This window comes from Mugil cephalus, chromosome 23 (genome assembly GCF_022458985.1).
Source record: "Mugil cephalus isolate CIBA_MC_2020 chromosome 23, CIBA_Mcephalus_1.1, whole genome shotgun sequence".
NCBI lineage: Eukaryota > Metazoa > Chordata > Actinopteri > Mugiliformes > Mugilidae > Mugil > Mugil cephalus.
Window position 1 is genome coordinate 3894308 of NC_061792.1, and position 19309 is coordinate 3913616.

General features: G+C 41.4%; 1 protein-coding gene across 11 annotated transcripts in view; it reads right to left on the reverse strand.

Moving 5' to 3' along the window:
- dmd (dystrophin) overlaps positions 1-19309 on the reverse strand; it is a 281198-nt gene that overhangs the window by 158886 nt on the left and 103003 nt on the right. For all 11 annotated transcript variants that reach the window (XM_047576965.1, XM_047576970.1, XM_047576967.1 and 8 more), the window contains exons 3-8: positions 18426-18518; positions 16337-16417; positions 14816-14908; positions 9251-9352; positions 8132-8202; positions 3279-3397 (exon numbers count right to left, since the gene is read on the reverse strand). In XM_047576965.1, coding sequence (XP_047432921.1) covers positions 3279-3397; positions 8132-8202; positions 9251-9352; positions 14816-14908; positions 16337-16417; positions 18426-18518 — 559 coding nt within the window. The remainder of the gene's footprint in view (positions 1-3278; positions 3398-8131; positions 8203-9250; positions 9353-14815; positions 14909-16336; positions 16418-18425; positions 18519-19309) is intronic.

Consider the following 19309-nt stretch of genomic DNA (forward strand, 5'->3'; position numbering starts at 1 on the left):
AACCCTACATAGGGAGTAGGGGTTAGGGAGTGAGAGAACAATTCTGGACACATGGTCCAGTCCATAGTACATGGCCTAACGTTACAGTTCTGCAACAAGGGGCAAGTAATGCTGTGTCCACATTGTGAGCAACTACCTGGCAACCCCACAATAGCTGCCAAAGACTGCCAAGTTGTACCCCTTTTTGTCAATGTTGCCTTAAAAACAAAAGTAAGGGATTGAAACTGGATAACAGCAGGAATAGCTTTTTCTACCAGACAGAAAAGAATAGAGGAAACTGGTGAAACACACAGAGCCCTAAAAAACAAGTCAGCACGAGTTTTATTTGCCGGGCATCATGCCAATCACGGTGCCCAGGTTTTGGATGTGAGTTTGTAGATTCATATTGCCGGTTTCCCGCCAAGTAGCTAGTTGCCTTTTTGTGGGTGGTTTGAACTCACCGTAAGTTTTTTTTGCCTTACACTCACACAAGATCCCAAAAAACAAACTGGCTACACAGGTGTACTGAAATAAGCTGCCAGGCGAGAACTATTTCGGCCACCATGCACCGACTCGCAGTATGTTTTACAATTGATTTAAAGATCTTATTGATTGATACTGGGCCACTGGAATGACCAGAAAATGAAGCTGCATGACATTGCTCACACTAACATGTATTATCCTCTAAAAACACAAAGGGAAATACTTCATGGTGGACTGCAAATCTTGAGCTTGTGTTGAATTTGCTGCTGGCATTCGTGGGTTTGGATGCAAATCAAAGGGTCGCCGGACTGGCTTGACTATGACCATGGCCATGGGAGTTTTTCAAGGTACTTGTCAGCAGAAATGGAATTTACTGCTGCATTTCGGAACAGCTTGCGACGGTTCTCATGTGCTTTTAGGTTGTCTCGCCGTCTCCTTTCTTCTCTAATCCCAGACTGCCACCTCCAAGATGTTGAGAGCAGGGCTCTGCAGCACTCCTCAGTCTTCATGTGGCTGAATTTTTTTTTATTTTTTATGACCCTTGCTGGATATTGGAGCTTGTTGTTGTGCTGCAGAATGAATGCGGCCATTGCTTTGCATGATACATTAAGAAACGAAAAAATGCATAAAGCCATTGCACATATGAATGCTTAATGTAATGTTAAGCAGACTCAGTGGTGCATCCATTGTAAAACTAATGTAAACAGTAGGGTTTGATTTAAAAACAAAAAACAAAACAAAAAAAACAGACAATTTGCTCACAGCTTTGGTGATAATCCCTCCTCTGAATACCCATGCCAACCACAGACGTCAAGAAAAAATGAAATTACCAGTCTATGACTACACCAAAGTATGCCTCGCGGCTTGATGCCTCGCATTAGAGCTACTTTTCACATCACAGGCAATGGGGCTGTTTCAAAGAAGCAAACATCAAACAAGTGTCCAACTTGTCAAAAATTCTGACAGCTCCTATTCATTGAGGTAACAAGCCACACGCACCTCAAAGGCAACCTGAAACCCTTGTTACTCACAGCGTGATGAGTATGTTCAGAAAGCCCAGGTGGTGGCATTAACAGTGTCTTAGGCGTGGACACATACACACAGCATAATAGCATCATACGTTCACCTCACGTGCTGCTGACTGCTAGTTCTTTTATAACAAGATCAATGGAAATTTATCTGCCCCAATGCATCGTTTCAAGGCTTAAGTGAGCACTGAAGGATTACAATGCTCCCCACTGCGCTGGCTCAAAGTCTGAACACGGCACTCGCAGTGCGTGTGGAGCGGTAGTTCCTCTTGGTTTGGGGTTTCTTATGAAATCAAGACCATTCCGATCGTGTCCCCAAAGACCACTGACATGAGACGTGAATAACATTGGTCATCTTGTGACAATGTTATGTTCTGCTTGGAAACTTTTGGACCTGGCATTCGTGTGAATGTTACTTAGATATGTACCGCCACCCCATAGCAATGACGCTCCTTGATGGCAGCAGCCAACAAAATGGTTTAGGAACAACTCAAAAGAACAAGAAAACAGCACAAGGTGTTGACCTGGTCTCCAAATTCCCCAAACTCCAAACTCATCAAGTCAAACTCCCCCACTAACAACATTGTGTGTACATACAAGCATCGTGTTACTGAGTTTGGGATTTTCCTTGTTTTTGTAGTTTGGACCATTTCAGGGTGCCAGTTATGGACATGTGTTCAGTTTGGGTTTACCCCTTCCCATTTCATATAGTTTTATTGCTAGTTTCATCTCTGTTTCAGGTTTTGCTTACTACCTTTAAAAGGTAAATGTGGCTGTGTATCAATATGTACTGATTTCTCATGGACTTGTGAAACACCATCAGTCGCTGCTCAAGTATGGGTTCAATTCAAAGTACGCACCTACCCAAGCTGTAGGAGTCTAGGACTAACATGCCACATGATGAAATAATGTGATACCAAACCCAAATCCTTAAGAATTTAGTCTGGGTATGTAAGGGTGGGGTAAAAAACAACAAATACCCCTTTTAGTAGGGTCTTAAATGGACTTCAGGGTGCCCTATTTCCTACCTACAGTATATGACATCCATCCAAAATAGTGACTGGAAGTGTAGACAGTCTTTGCTAGTATTAAAAGTGTATGAGCTCAATAATGGTGGTGATGGAAGTATTTTTTCTCAATATATCTGAGTTTAAATTGCAACAGACTTTAATTATTTTTGTTTAGTTTTGGTTGCAATAAAGAATGATGGGGGTAATATTGGTTTAAATACCCGTACTACATTTCCTCAGGCTGGCAGCCAGCAGCCAGCCTTTTCACTTGTGCTGACTGATCACTTTACCCCCACCCAGCTCTATCTGTCTCTCTATTTCTAAGAGACAATAGCAAAGAAGACTCTTCCTTTTTTTTGTATGTTTCTGAAGAACTGCCATTTATCAAAGAGGGCCATCCACCAAAGACAGTGTGGCAATAAAATGTGACCCAGCTTAGATTAACTCAATTTATCCCTGTCTGACGGTTTTGATTAAGAGTGTGTAAACTGGTCTTAGGCCGGCAGCGAGCCTGGAGTGGGTGGAAGCCAATGAAGTCAATGAATTCCCTGGTAGCTATAGCTTTTGTGGGATGTTTCGCACGTCGATGCACTGCTGTCCATCAAGGCGACAATGGTTATCGCCGCCAATCGCAGCGCGCCATGTTGCTTTCAACTGTACAAATTAAAAAACCAGATTGGGAGGCACAAAAGGCATGCAGAGCTTTAACTAATTTTGAAAATTTTTCCTCTGGAACTACAAGTGTGTGAGCATATGTGCTGATATATGAGCATGTTACCCTCAGGGTCCAGCAGCCTCTCAATCCCCAAGTGTTGTTCTGCCTTATTAAAGGCGTGTTCCAGTCTGTCGATCGGCGATGCCTTCTTCACCAATGAGCTCCAGTCGAATAGCTCAGGCCTGCCAAGAAAAAGTAAAGATCATGCATAGAGATTTATGTTTTAATTCATCCAAATGTTGGAAGCCTTGTTTATTTGCTAGACCACATCCTTCGTTGGTTGGTCATTTTCTGTAGTACTTTATGGAAACTCTTTAGGTAGACTAAACATAGAGCTGACAATGTAGCAGTAAAAAAGTTTGATGAATTTTTAATTATTTAACCTATGGACTCATTTTCTGAAATGCTGAGTTCAGATGATGCAGTGGGGTTTATTTATGGAGGTACTTTAAATCAGCTAGTTCATTTGCCACAAAGGGGTATTAGTTTCAGTGACATTCACACTCTCTCCAACTGTCCACCACCTTCAATGTAACAGCAAACAGGTACAGTGGACCCATGCGGTGCAAAAAATATGTTAGACCATGTTTCGTTGATCGCCGGAGCAAATGATGTGCACCAGTGTTGGTATTAGTGTGTGTATTCCTGTAAGGACTCTGCTAACAGATGCTCGTGGCAGCTAGCCATGATTTAATTCATAATTACACAAGTGCATGGCTGGGATGCAAACTCTCCAGAGTATCCAAAGAGGCAGCTTGAGCTCCTATCACCTCTGCAAAGCCATTCAAGCATGTATTCATTCGACCTTTCATCCATTATCCATTTACAGACTCATTTACCCCTTAACTTGCTCTTTCAATCATTAGTTTTTTCACAATACAGCTTTCCGGAAAGCTTTCCTAATTGTGTTTAGATGTAAAGTAAGCACTGGCTGAGAGACAAAGCTCTTTTGAATCAAGAAAGCACCGCATTTATTGACTGTGGGAGGTGCATGGGGTTGATGGTGGGCATACAAAGCTATCAAGCATTACATTCAAATTCATGACTTTGCAAAAGCCCTTTGGTTAATTTTGGGTAGAGATGGTGGTTTTTCGTTAAATAACTTTGTTTCAAACATCTATTCATTTGACCTTTCAGCTGTTTCATCATTGGCCCCCTAACTTGCGCATTCAATCTTTATTTTCCCTTTCTGAGAATGCAGAAAACACATTTATTGACTGCATTAATGTCAGAAGGAGGTGCATGGGGTTGATGGTGGGCATACAAAACTCTCAGCTCTCACATTAGATTACATTAAAATTCATGACTGTACAAGAGCCCTTTGGTCAATCTTGGGTAAAGGTGGTTGTTTTCCACTTAATAATTTTGTTAAATATGCTGTAAGTCAAGTTACGCAAGCCACTCACCCATCTATTCATTTGACCTTTCTACCACTGTCCATTTACTAACTCATTTATTTCTTAACTTGCGCATTCAATCATGATATAATTCTTCTTTTTTTTTTTTTTCTTTTTTTTTAACTGGCTAATGGACAAAGCTCTTCTGAATCAAGAAAGCACCACATTTTTTGGCTACATTAATGTCAGAAGGAGGTGCATGGGGTCGATGGCGGGCATACAACACACTCAACATCCCATTCAAACTCATGACTCCAAAGGCTAATTGGATAATGAGATTGTGGTTTTCATTAAATGCAAATAAAGATTTTGTAATGCAATTGTACTCAGCGGGATCACTTTATATAAGCGTTGTGAGCGCCGCACCATAACCATAAACAATTGACATGAATGGTATTGTCGGCAGGCACAATAGCATTTTAGGGGTTTGTTTAACCCGCAAAATGTCACATGTTAAAAAAAAAGAAAAGAAAAGAAAGAAAAAAGAATCCATGCTATATTTGGAGCTCAGAGCAGGTTTCCATGATCTCTCTCAGTAATTAAAGAAACTACTGGCTGCAAATTGCTTATTTTGTGGCACAGAGTTGAGGCTGTTTTAACGGTGTACCATTTCAACAAAATTTGAGTAAAAATCTGGCTTCACTGACACCCAGTAAAGCCAGATGCTTAGGTTTGGACTGATATTTGCTCTTCTTTCTGTTGTTTATCTGAATACCGCCTGGATCACAAACCAGTGCAAATCCATGCACATCATCCCCGTAATGTAATTTCCAAGCTTTTCGGCAGTATCATGGCATGAAATCCTCTAATACAGAGCAGCCAATGTGCTGCCATTTTTCTGAGTGTTAAGTGTGATCAGATTTTATGCTGCACACATCCTGAGCCTGCGAAATGGCCGGGCCCGGTGAAAGGAGTCGCTAACCTCGCTGGGAAGTTGGAGGTGCGCAGCCTGTCGCCTGCGGCCCTAACAGCTCGCCCTGGCTGCTCCTTCTTGTTCTGTTATTGCCTGCAATATTTCAAACTGTTCCGCTGTCAGAGTATGCCAAAAGTGATCTTTGTCTTATTTTGCGGATGCATTTAGTAAGTGCTAAACAGTGAAGTTGCTGTGACTACCACATAATAAATGCCAGTATATGTTTTGCCAGTTCTATTCGTTTAATATGAAGCTGCAGCAGAACTATCTGAACCCAATGACCATATTCTCATGGCAAGTTAGCATTGTGCATTCCAACTCTCTGTCTATGGAGATTAGCAGTAATTGAATACAGAATCAACTACTTACTACCCTGAACATCTTTCCTAAGTGTGTTTAGAAGTTTTTTTGAATCAAAAAAACACCACATTTATTGACTGCATTAAAGTCAGAATGAGGTGCAGGGGGTTGATGGCGGGCATACAAAATGCTTTTGTTGAAAATGTTGTGACTCAAGTTACCCAAGCCATTCAACATTTTATCCATCTGATCGTTTTTTGTTTGTTTGTTTGTTTTTTGTTTGTTTTTCATCAACAAATCACCACATTTACTGACTGCATCAAAGTCAGAAGGAGGTGCAAGGGGTTGATGGCGGGCATACAAAACGCTTTTGTTAAAAATGTTGTATCTCAAGTTACTCAAGCCATTCAACCCTCTACCCATCTGATCTTTTAAAATCAAGAAAGGAGCACATTCACCGACTGCATCAAAGTCAGGGGGAGGTGCACAGGGTTGATGGTGGGCATACCAAACCCTTTCGTTTAAAAACCCTCTACCCATCTGATCTTTCTGGAATCCACAAAGCACCACATTCATTGACTGGATCAAAGTCAGAACAAGAGGTGCATGGGGTTGATGGCGGGCGATGACGAGTAGCTTGGCTATGTTTTGATGTCACATTAGTTTCAGGAAATGTCACCACAGACACCCAATAGACTAACAAATATGTACTAAAAAACTTTGATCAGTGGGTGATAGGCTGAGCTATCGTTGTATGGTGGAACTTTGGAGACATTTGGGACGATGCACTGAGGACATGTCCTCTCCTCTTTCTTCTCTGGCTCCTGTCCTCTAATATCTTATCATTTTATTTTCTATCTCTTATAATTTACTAACCACTGTGTCTTACTCTCTCCCCTCCGTTCTCCTCCCCCTCCATCATTTTGTGAGGGTCTCTGGTCTGGAGTGCTGAATATCTGACCTGTGGAGTTCTAAACTACATCTGCTGCCGTGGCCTCATCAACCAGTCCAGTCTTCATGGTCTGGAGTGCTGTGTATCAGACCTGTGGAGCTCCATAAACTACATCTGTCCCAGTCATCATGGACTCCTCCAGTTGTCCACTCCTACCTAGATGAACAATTCACCAACCTGCCCATAATTCCTGTTATACTCACAAACTGTCACAGATCATCAGCTATGTGTTATATTACTAGACCCTACATGTTTCCTTCCGCTTGATGTATGTATCTATAACAGAAGTTTGTTTATCTTGTTTCTCCTGCTCTTCTTTTCTCTTTATCTTCTCTGTTTCTAACCAGCTGGCCTTCGGCAGATGGGTCCCTCCATATGAGCTGGGTTCTACTCAAGGTTTCTTCCTGTTAAAAGGGAGTTTTTCCTTACCACCGTCGCCCTCAGGCTTGCTCTGGAGGTTGCAGGCTGGTTTTTGTGAAGCGTCTTGAGACGATTTGTATTGTTATTGGCGCTATATAAATAAAACTGAATTGAACTAAAACTGAATTTAATAGACTTTAATTAAAAACCACAACATTTCTGAATTATAGCGGAGAATAGACAGGAGAAAACAAAAAATACTCTATACATCTGATTAGGTTTCTCAGCTTTAACTGTCTTTGGTAGGTAATTATAGGAACTGTCCTACCTGTACTATTTAGCCACTTTTGGTAGCTTTTGTTGTCCAGTTTGGTTTATTGTTTTCTTTCTGGTTTATCATTGTTTTCTCTTGGCAATTAAGTAAATTCTTCTTCCTGTCTTTGTCTTTTTCCAGCCCTGTGATTGCACTTACCCGTCTTGCCTTGTGTCTTTTGTCTGCAAGCCCCTCATTCATCACCCCATGCATATATATATATAGTCCTGTCTTTCCCTTTGTTTCAAGCCAGTTTGTCCATGTTCTTACTCGTTGCCACTTGCCTGTGTCTGCTCTTGACCCGATTTTATCATTTCATCCAGCCTTGTTTCCTTGTTTGGAACATGTCTTCTTCGCTATAGCTTTGACACTTTTGTGGTTTTCTGAACTCACAGACAAAATTTACTATCAACAACTTTTCGCATAAAAAAATAAACGATTAGTCTTTTAGTTGGCTTCCCTCTACTCGACATGATCTCCCCCCTCTGTTCGACTCTTTTCCTCTTCTCCGACTACTTGGGCTACGAAAAAGTTTCTACCTCTAAATATAATTGTCTAGTGGAATGTGTGACCACCGTTTTCGCACCCTCTTTGACATTCCCTGTCAATCCACTCCTCTTCATTTTCTTTGTTTCACTATCTGCTTACAGGTACACACACACAGACGCAGTTCTATAGTACCTGTGGCTGTGGATGAGGGCATTGAAGGCCAATCCATCATTCCAGCTACTGGAGAAGTTAACCACGTTGACCTGAGGACAGAGATAATGGATATTAAACGGCCAACCTGTAAATGCAGTATGACATCCATGGTTGAAACGCAGCTGCCCCAGTACTGGTTTCCATTTTCAGAGGGAATCATTGGATTGAAGACATCTTTTCACCCTCCGATGGCCTGCCTGAGCTGTATGGAGTGGTGGCCCGCGGGGGCTCAAATGGGTTTTAAATGTATTTCAAAGCCCGGGAAAGTACTGAAAAGTTAACTGAACGTTCACTAAACTTCGGCCCATTAGTTGCAGTCCTGTTTCCCTCAAGCATTTCATCAATTGTGGTATTTTTCAAACAAGCCGTGTATTTCAGTCCTTAATGCACAAGGCTCCTTCTTTCTGTGATGACTGTCAGTTGATTGTATCAGCATTAGCTAGCTAATTAAAAATATCAACCTTGGGGTTAAATATGTGATATATAAACACAGATCGCAGCTTGTTCCAGTGCACCCTACAGATACTTGATCAGTCTGGGATCTAGGGAATTCTGAGGCCAGGTCAACACCTTTTCATGTTTTTCACTTTTGTGTGCGTCTTTGTCAGGCTGCATCCCTCAACACCGCATTCTTGCAAACAGTTTTGGATTTCAGGAATTAATCATACCGAAAATGGAAGATCAAACTGCCTGTCTGCTTGTGATCACACCACAAATGAACCATTCCGGAAAGTCCTCTCTAACTAGACTTAGCTTGGTTTATCCTAGGCCGGAACACTTAGAGTTTCTAGGTGTGACAGTAGTTGGCACGTCCTCGCAAAGTCATGTCATGTGTGGTTTAGGCTGCCAAGTAAGACAGACAACTAGGGAAACCATAAGGTCTTTAGTAGTGATATAAAAAGAAAGATGGAAACAGATAAAGGACATCAGTTCCCGAATCTGCTCATTAAACCCGAGGCTACTGCTTTAAAAATGGAGTCAGACACAGTCGCTTGATTCACATGGGCACCGAACAAGACTGCTCTTTTTTGGTGACTCTAATAGTCTGACATCCTGGGGGTTGATGGTAGGATTGACTGGGGAGGTATAAAAACATACCTGAGGATACTGCCGTGTGTTCTGACGAACCCAGCTCAGCAGAATCTTCTCACTGTTGGTCTGCTGCAGGCCCGCCATCACATCTTTCATTACATCCTTTACCTGCGCACACAAAAAACAAAGTATTACCCTTGAAGCAGATATTTACATGTACGCTTAAGCTGTAGAACCTGATTGTCCAGAACTCCGCAGTTCTTAGAATCTCACACCATGGAGGTTGAAAATCTCCACCAAGGTGTCCCTTTATCCGGCAGCACATTCCTAGTTCCCGGTGAGGGATATCCCAAGGTGTTCCAAGGCCAGACAAGATATTTGTTCCCGCCAGCGCATTCTGAGCCTATCACTGAGTGGTCCCCTTCCAGCTGGCCATGCCCAGGAGGCTCCCAGGATGCATCCTCACCAGTTACCCGAAGCTTTTTCTTTCAATGTGAAGGAGCTCCACTCTGAGCTCCTTCAGGGTGTCCAACAATGCGTTTGATCAAATATGCAACAATCTGACCTTTTATAATTATAAACTTTTCTCCTGAGAGTTCTTAAAAGGGATCTCAAAGGCTGTCCAAGATGGAAAAGGGAGCCTGAATATTAACAAGCTGTGTCCCAAACCAAACAAGATGGCAAGAGCTACCCAAAACCTGTCCAAAAACTAAAACTGTTAAAATTGTGAAACTGTTTTCTGTAGCCCTCAGTTCAGTATTCCGTCGTTTTTTATTCTCTAACCTGGTACGGATTTTCAGGAACTCTAGCAGCTGTGTTTACCTGATTCTTTGGCATTTCCCCTGGTAGGTTAACATATTTCAGTGACATGCCTTGATGTCTGTCACAACAACTCACAAGTTACTGTTTAGACTTGCAGTGAAATATCTAAACGACTTTTGGATGGATTGCCATGAAATCTGGCCCAGACGTTTATGTTTCTTGACAAGCAACAGATATGGTGCTTCTCCGGTTTTCATCCTTACATGTTCTACTTCAGTCTAGCCCGGAAGCAAGACAAATTTCCCCACCCAGAACTTATTTGAGAGGTCTGGAACCTTTCTTCTAGGTACTGATTAGGCTCTGGGAAGATCTGCCGGGCCAACCAGTGACCAAGAGTAAGTCCATATGTCATCTGAACGCTGTAGAGTTGAATTTGTTTATGACACAATGGCTCTGATTGGTTGGATGACTGTCCAGTTGTGTTGTGAAGGATTTTTTTTTCTGCATCAGCTGGATGGAATGGACTGCTGTTTAACCAATCCCACCTGGTCAAATCCGTTACAAGAATGCATCCACGGCCATTTTTAGAAGTTTACCAAGCTTCACAATGACAGTGACGAGACATTCAACAGCTGTGTTCAACTCGCTATGGTGACTCTTTGGCGTTTCCTCTGGCAGGTTGACGTTTTCAGTTTTTCCGTGACATACCTTGATATCTATCACAACAGGTGACAGGTTGCCATTTCTGCTTGTAGCGAAATGTCTCAGCAGCTGTTGGATGGATTGCCATGAAATCTGGCCCAAACGTATATGTTTTCCCTAGGATGAAGTTTCAAACACCGATATTTTTTTTTTTCTTTTGTGAGTGTGTGTTTGTTTAAAGCACAAACAATTACAAGCAATTCATTCTCGGCAAATGCTTCCATCCTTTAATGGCACATAATTTGTTGGTCTGATTGGTTGTGGAACTATCTAACTGTGCCCAGTGGCAGTTTTTTGTTCTTGTATCCAGTCAAACAATCCCAATAATGAAATCCAAACAGCGTATTACCCAACTCACATTCTTATAAGAAATTTAGTGGTTAACAAATGTCCACACTGTAACCTGTGGGAAATCCACTTTTTATTCTATGTTGGCATGTGTAATTTTTTTTTCTGTCAGTTCAAATGGAATAACTATTCAAAATTCACATAAAGAGAACACAGAGGTTAGCAGTTGGCAGTCATTTGTGGTTACTATCAAATACATCAATAGCCACTCTCCATCATCGAACCACATTTTAATCACTTTTTTTTCCTTTTTTTTTTTTTTACCCCTGTTAAGCTGAACAATAATAAAACCCATGCTAAAAATGATGATTACCATAAAGAGACATTTAAAAAAAATGAGCTGCTATCTAGTAAGGTTTTGATGGGTGATTTGCATATTCACACGGCCGTACCTCCACATGGCAGCGTGCACACAGTCAAAGGACACACATATCCGCGCAGCAGCCTGTGTGTGGACGTGGTTGAATCCTCACAGGCTGGATATTTTTTTTATTTATTATATTTTTTTTGGCAGTTGTGAGTGACAGTTTTGGAGCGCTTGTTCAGGGCTCTGAGGGGGAGACGTTACACTTTCGCTGCCCGGTTGTGCATTGCTAATGCACATCTTTCCCTCACCTCTCTGTCAGCCGCATAGGCCTCCGTGCGCACGTTAAAGTGGTTTATGTTTCCCAGCACTTCTCCCCTTAACTACCTCGAAACTCCATGCTCAAACTTTACTATGTCCTCTCCTGAATCTTGACTTTCTTAATGAATTAACTGATTATTGTATTAACTTCTTTTCTCTCTACATAGTAAACAAGATTGCAATTTGTGTGTGAAATGGTGTATGGTACAAACACGCTCCATATATGAAAGATTGAGATGGTTATCCCCTTACATATAACAACGTACTGATACCCAATAAAAAGACATCATCTCTTTCTGTTGGAGGTAAACCTCACATCAGTGGGGCTAATGGTAGGAAGTGGAGACATGTCGTCTAGTTGCAGTCTGTGACATGTACATTAAACCGTTTCCAAATCAACTTTCTTCAGACTTACTTTTTTGTAACATTCTGTTGGACCGAGCAAAGCAAAGCACAGCCAGAGTTGACGTTATACTCCTTAGTGATTTCTCACTTTTGATGTTGGAGATTGTCCCCGCACAAACGTTTGTACAAACGTCTACTATACTGTGTAATTATGCTTCTTTCTGACAGAGCCCCCTAGTGGCCACTGTATTTATAACAAGAGTAATATGAGGAAGTCAGGTGTTCTTTTCTGTACTTGTGTTCTTGTGGAACGGCATCCCTTGCTGCCCAAGAAGTAGTACAGTCCAAACATAGGTGTGCTTTTGCTCCACCCATTTTAGCCAGAACACATTTGGACATAACTTGTACAATTCAGAAAGCATTCTGCGGCAGTCATCAAGTACTCCTGTTGCAACTGTAGGTGGTACTGCGTCCTGCCATCTGTACTTTAGACTGGAACCTAAGTCTAAACCAAAGTTTGTGTACTTGGTACTGGTAAATGCCAAAAATATTTAGGAGGTGGATGGATGGGTGAACAAAACATTGGACTTTCATTTTAGTTTATGTCCTGTTAAAAACAATAACCACAAAGGACCAAAATTAGTTTATAACTATTTCATAACCATAAATGTGTATTTATTATTGTTATCATGATAACGAAGGTCTTCTAGCCCTGATTCCTTGTGCGCATAAGTCTCAAACCTTGAAAATGCATGTGATATTTGTTCTCGTTGGTACAGTCGGTAATTCACAAGACAGTCTTACAATCTGAACTCAGTGGGTAGAACCTATACTATATGGGTTGGAGGACTGGGAGCAAACACTGAGAGTAAGTTTTGGGAGGAAGAAGCCATTGGTGCTATTGCACAGTTGCAACTGAACCTATTAATAGAGTTCCAGGCCTATTTTCACACACAGGTTTGTTAGCGATTCCACACATAACGTGGCCTGCCGGGTAAAGAAAGGGACTCATTTGGGAGTAGGTCACTGCATGCATTTCCACTTTAATTAGAGGGGCACTTTGACAAAGATTGTTATATATATACACACACACGGGCAATGACACACACACTTACTCCCACACAATGAAACACTCGCAGTCGTATCCACTCACAGGCAAACGATATCCTCCAGGATAGGAGGAGCTTTTGACAAACTTATTCACACGCCATACATGCAGACCTACACGTCACCCCGCAAATATTATATGCACACAGCTCATTATGGAATTTGTTGTTTTTCTATTAATCGCACCATTAAGTCTATGCTAAAAGTAGTGAGATCAAGACAAAGGCTACTATTCAGCTTAATGAGGAATAAAATGTATTGTAGTGTAAGCTTTTAAAACTACTGACTTTACATGGGGTTGGTTCTAATTACTCAGGTCCATCAACATAAAAGCTGCTTAAGGAGATATGTTGCAAATGGAAATATACGAATTACACAAATTAACGCGGCTGATGGATGTACACTACTTCTAACCCCTGGGCTGGTTACTGAACCTTTTGATTGCTCATTTTTTTCTGGTCGGAAACAAACATTTAGTCCTAAAAAATTCCCAGTCCTTCAAAAATAATCTGATCAAGCTATTGATCAGATGGGTGGGAAAAAAAATGCTGGCATACAAATCAAGTGAAGAAGAGCTTGACTTGTTGGTTGGTCGGTTGGTTAATTTTTTTCTGAGATTAACATAGGACTGGTTAAAATAGTTTTTTAAAAAAAGTGTCAAATTCAAGTTTGGGAACTGAAAAGAATAATCCCTCTGAATCTGTTATGCCTTATACTCTGGATGGTGAAATATATGAATAAAATATGTTGGCCACAGCTGAATAATAGAAATGTATTTATTATTACAGGAGGCAAACAGAGTTATGCTTGAAAAGTAAGAGCTTGAATCAGTTCAATGGTCAAGTGAAGGCCTAAGTGATTAATTAATACGGATAGTGAAGTATGAACTAGACTGTATATAGATGATGTTACTTCCTCACTGTTTGGCATGGTTGCGTAGCAGTGCTAGGAAGATCCTTTTTGTATACTAACTAAAACACAGGATGCTGTTCCTTGGTATTAAACTGCACAGTGTGCACATTGTTATGGATTATGGAACAGAGATCTACGAGACTTTTATGCAGGTTTTAGAGCTACACAGTAGAAGTATTTTACCTTGAGGCATCAATGTGCTTTTCTGTCTCACAGAGAAACTTTTCAGTTTTTCTTTTCTCACCTCCCTTCAGGTTTGCTTTGAGCTCCCATGCAACGTGACTGCTGCCTGACTTTACCTTGACAGGCACAATCCAACAAACGGCACGCATTCGACATATCAATGCTGGAAAGATACTGATGGACATGCGGGAACCAGGGGTTCCCGCATGTCCATCCGCATGGCTAAGACTGTAGCCAATGGCTAGTGGATACATACTGTACATACTCTGCAGGCTACAAAGCTAGGAACAGCAACAAAAACTTATACAGTGCTGATCAGTAAGTCTAGAGGTATTCTTTCCAGATGTTCATGTACAGTGGTTTGCTGGGCTGATCCATCAGTCACGGTCAACCCTTTCATGAAACCACTGTCATTTTGAGATGCCGAAACGGCTGAAAAGCTGCAGAAACTTGCCCCACTGGGGGCAACGGTGCAGTACACACTGATACAAAAAAAAACCTAGGTCCACAGACACTCGCCCATGGTCTGACATCTGCAAACAGCCAACTGATTTGGTGTGCCACGGACTTACAAGAAAGCACAGGCCTTCTTTCGGTCTAAGGGTTAGGGTTAAGGGGAGGGTTAGGGTTAGGGTTAGCGCACCCACCTGCCAATGGAGAATGATGCTCCAGATGAGCCCGAGAATGAGTTTGTGGTTCCCATCAACGATGTCGGCTGCTCCGATATTCACCAGTTCAACCTGGAGAACGAATACGCAAATGTCATGATGGCTTCTAGAATGCAAGGATGTTGTCTTGCCTAACCTAACTCCGGTGTTCACAACATTTTTGCAGGACGACCCCTTAACCCTTTGAAACCGGAACGATTGCTGGCAATCCGTTAAAGCACTCACAGTGGTTCGTGCTATTGATAAAATTCAAAGTGTCTGAACGCTGGGAAGTTGTGCTTTTGTCTGGAATTTGTCAAGGGAATAACTTTGTTTTTACCTCCTCGGTCTTGCATCCCTCCCCAACCTGCAGCAATGGTGCGTTGCCATTACCCTAACACCACCTTTTTGTTTTTCCTGAAAGTGCCCATCGGTGAGCTTTTTTTCTTTATGTGTGAACAAAAGGGTCTGTCAACCTTTAAGTCTCGCTACATGTTTAAGTTGCCTGGATGGCTATAGCAGGTAAGAATGAGAGGGATATTTTGCTCTTTGCAAAGAATGAACAGTAGGCGGTAATAGTAATCAAGCATTTATTCCAAATGTAAGGATATAGGTTAGCTTACAGCAAAGGTTTGAGGCTAGCTGCTCTGTCCTGCGCTTTATTGGATTTTGGAGTGTTTACTTAATGTTCATCTTCTAAGCCACATTTAATGGTATAATTAGTAACATATGCCGATCACTGTTTGTGAAGACATAGAAAAAGGGCTCCTCCTTCCAGGCTAGAGAATGCATGAGGAGACGGAGCGGCGTTGACAAGAAAAAAAGCTGTTCTATTCTATTTAAACAGAAACATCGTTTCACATTATGAATTTTCCTGTCCTACAAGTTTTATTCATGTATGTTTTTATGTTAAAAGCTTAAGTAAAGGATGGTTCAGTGTCTCATGAGCTAGCCCTGACTGTAAGCTTTACAAAGGAAAGCCTCAAGTGTCAGATTGTGAAGCCGATTTTGTATTTCCATTGAATTTGAAGAGATAAATCTCCATGAGCTCTGAGCAAGAAGGGAAAACATCAAGGCCCATTCAGCCACTTCTATTAAAGAAAAAAGGATTCGAGACAGCCTTAATCTTTTTTTTTTGTTTGCCTCAGATTTATTCCCACCCCCAGATTGACAATAATTGTAAAAAAAAAAATTAACTCATAAATGGGGCTTTTTAACATCAGAATACCAAACTGTGCTTTTATCCCTTGCACTTCATGGAATAAAGGAATAACTTATCGCTCGCACTTTATATTGGCAAATAACCAAAATTTTACCCATTTTTTTGTCTAAAATAAAACCTCATACATAGTAACAAAAGGGTACATTAGAAGGCACGTGGCATCACATATGTATCTATTGTTTGCTGAGTGTCACTACAGATTTACTGAATGTATGACTGATGCCAAGAAGCCCATGTTGCACAATGCGCACGCCTAATCACAACTGCATAAAGGGAACTGCTTATGTGCGGATACTCACATTGTTCTTCTGCAAGATCTGCAGAGCACGGTTGACATTGTTGAGCGAGTGAACGCGCGTGATGCCTCTCTCCAACCTCACCTACACACAAAGCAGACAGAGGAATGCATCAGAAGACCTTGCCCGGGGGCGCCTTGGCGAGCGCCGCAAATGGCCACATTACAATGAAGTGCGTGTTTGTGTGCGCCACGGCAATTAGTGCACGGCAACACATAAGGGGCAAAGGTGTCTTTGTATGAGACAGAGCGAAACAGAGGCGAAGGGAGAAGGGTAGTGGGAAGAGGAAGAGACTTGGTGAGGGAGACAAAGAAAGGAAGAGAAGTCTGAGAGGTAGAGGAGCAGAGAGGATTCCAATCAGACAAAGTGGAGGAGGTGAGTGGATAGCTGCAAGGGAGAAGAGAAACAAGGTGGGAGTGGGAGTGGGAAGTTTGATTAAGACTCTAGGCTTTGCCAGCATGTGAGTGCACTTCTTTCCCTCCAAGAATTAGTTTAGGTTTTCAATCTTGGTGCCAATTCCAAAAGTTTCTTCCCTTCTTAAGGCACCTTCCTTGAAATGATTGATTTTAGCATTCAGGCTGAGATTAGTTTAAGGTCAGTATGCTATGTGGTTTTTAACATATATTTCTTGTAGTAAAATGACTCGGTACAATGGAAATCTTGTGATATACTGAACATATGGCTTGGTACGGACCTAGTTACAGTGGAAGAAAATAAACCCACAGTTTTGCCAAAACGCTAGGAACACCAGTAAAAACTGATACATTCTCATAGTTACCTTAATACCCCCTTAATGACTGTTCTGATGTTCAGATGATGTTGAAACATTGTGAGAAAGGTGGTAATTCAGCTGGTTGATTACCTTGGAGTGCGTAGTTTGTAGTGCTGTTAAACTGCAGTCTTTGCCTTTCCTATAGAACAGGTCTAAGTGAGTGTAAGTTCTCTTGAAAAGCATGGGTACCGTAGGAAACCCCCCTAAAGCTTGGGAAATATCATGGGGTGGTTGCAGTTACTACAAACACTGCAACCCAAAATGATTATAAAATTGAATGAATAACTTTCTAAAACCATCAAGGTTAGCATTTGGTGGGTTTACCCAATACACTTCTACCTGTGAGTAGCATCATAAGACACTGTTGTTGCAAAGGAGCAGAAGTTTCCGGTAAATTTCTGTAAACTTTCCACGGAAACTTTAGTTAAGGAATTTGGGGAATTTGGGAATTTGTGGGCAGACATGCAGCAAAAGGACACAATTAAAAGAACAACAAAAACTGACTGACAACAAGAACTCACATCTTTGCACAATATTTGCACATAAAGAAAGACTTTGCATCAACTTTAGCTGGTGTGGAATGCTTCCATACCTCTGTTAAATAAAGTGACAAAATGCCAATATGCAGAGAGTAAGCTGAACAAATGGAAAGAACAAAACATTTAAATGTGTGGCTTCAATACTGTATCTGTGTTGTGGGCTCAGAAAAGTGGTTTTAGTAGTTCAGAATTCTAGAAATCATTGTGCTTGTGATGGAGGAAAGTACACTGCATGTGGGGAGTGTAGCCTCAATAGCTCTGTAGGAAGTAGTGTGGTTTTTCTACCAACCATATTTATGTTCCTAGGCTTCAACTTTGATAATTCCCGCCTTATTCCCATTAATTCCCATTCATTCCCATGGAAAGTTTCCAGCTTTGAAAATTCACAGAATTTTGCATCCCTACCCCTACATCATCAACAAAACACAGCGGAAAGTAACTAAACTGGCAACATGACAAAACCTTGTGAAACACCTCAGGATAAACAACAACACAGAATATGAGGCATTTATGATGAGTTTAAAATAAATAAATGAGATAACTTTGATGTCTTGTATTGTTTAAGAAGCTATGATTTGAAATACACCACTTCTTTAGATTTGCCAGGAACATTAGGTGAATTTGCACTGTGTCGGTATCAGAATTTTACTCAGTATTGGATCAGAAAGGAAATCGGTAGCATCGAACATCACTGCTGGATCTCATTCTGGGATGTGTCTTGAAATGTTTGCATCTGCTTTTGCTACGCATCTATCTGTGTGCATGTCGCATGCGCTCATACCAACGCATGTCCCGTCAGTCCCTCCAGCAGCTCTAGAAGACGTCGTCCATCGCACAGGTCCGAGAACAGATCCTCCACAGGCGGTTTCCCTGTCTGAACAAGACGCAGATACAATTATAAGCACTTTAACTTAATGTACATAAGTAACCTGAAAGTGACAGCTGCAGAGGCTATACAAGAGCCTGGACACACATTCTCATTGAGTTACATGGGCAGGTGTGCCCAAACTTTTGACTGGTAGTGTATATCATCCGAAGTTTCCAGCCCGACCCCAGAAAACAGGTCTACACTAAATTTAAAGATAGCTGAAAGTGGGGAAGCGTTGTTTCTTAGCCTTAGTAGTAGCCGGAGAGGTTGGAAGACTAGGGTTAGGGTTAGGGTTAGGGTTAGAAGGTTTAGCAGATTTGTTCAAATTTGCTGCTTTCCCGGCAGGGTTAGGGTTAGAAAATTTTGCAGATTTGTTCAAACTTGCTGCTTTTCCCATAGAGTTAGGGTTAGGGTGTAGTCAGACACTATCAGAATCTAGTAGTCTGGATAATTCAATCACCAGCCATTTTTTTTGATCTGATTATTCCAGCAGATAATGAGTTCCCAACAGAACAACTCCATACCAAAAAGTTTGTGGGCAGTGGATGTGGGGCTGACTTCAAGGCCACTTTTCTAGTACGTTCACCTGCTTTCTATTAATCTCACAACCATTTATCTATTACTTTTTCTAGTATCTATCACTTTTAACGGTGTAGCTAAAACTGAAAAAGAAAAAAAATATAGAAAAAGGTACCCTGAAGTAGTTATTCATGAGAAAGTGTTGGATAAATTGTTGAGACGGGCAAGGACACAGACGATACGTAAGCAAAGTAAAGACAGCCTTCTTTGAAAGAAAC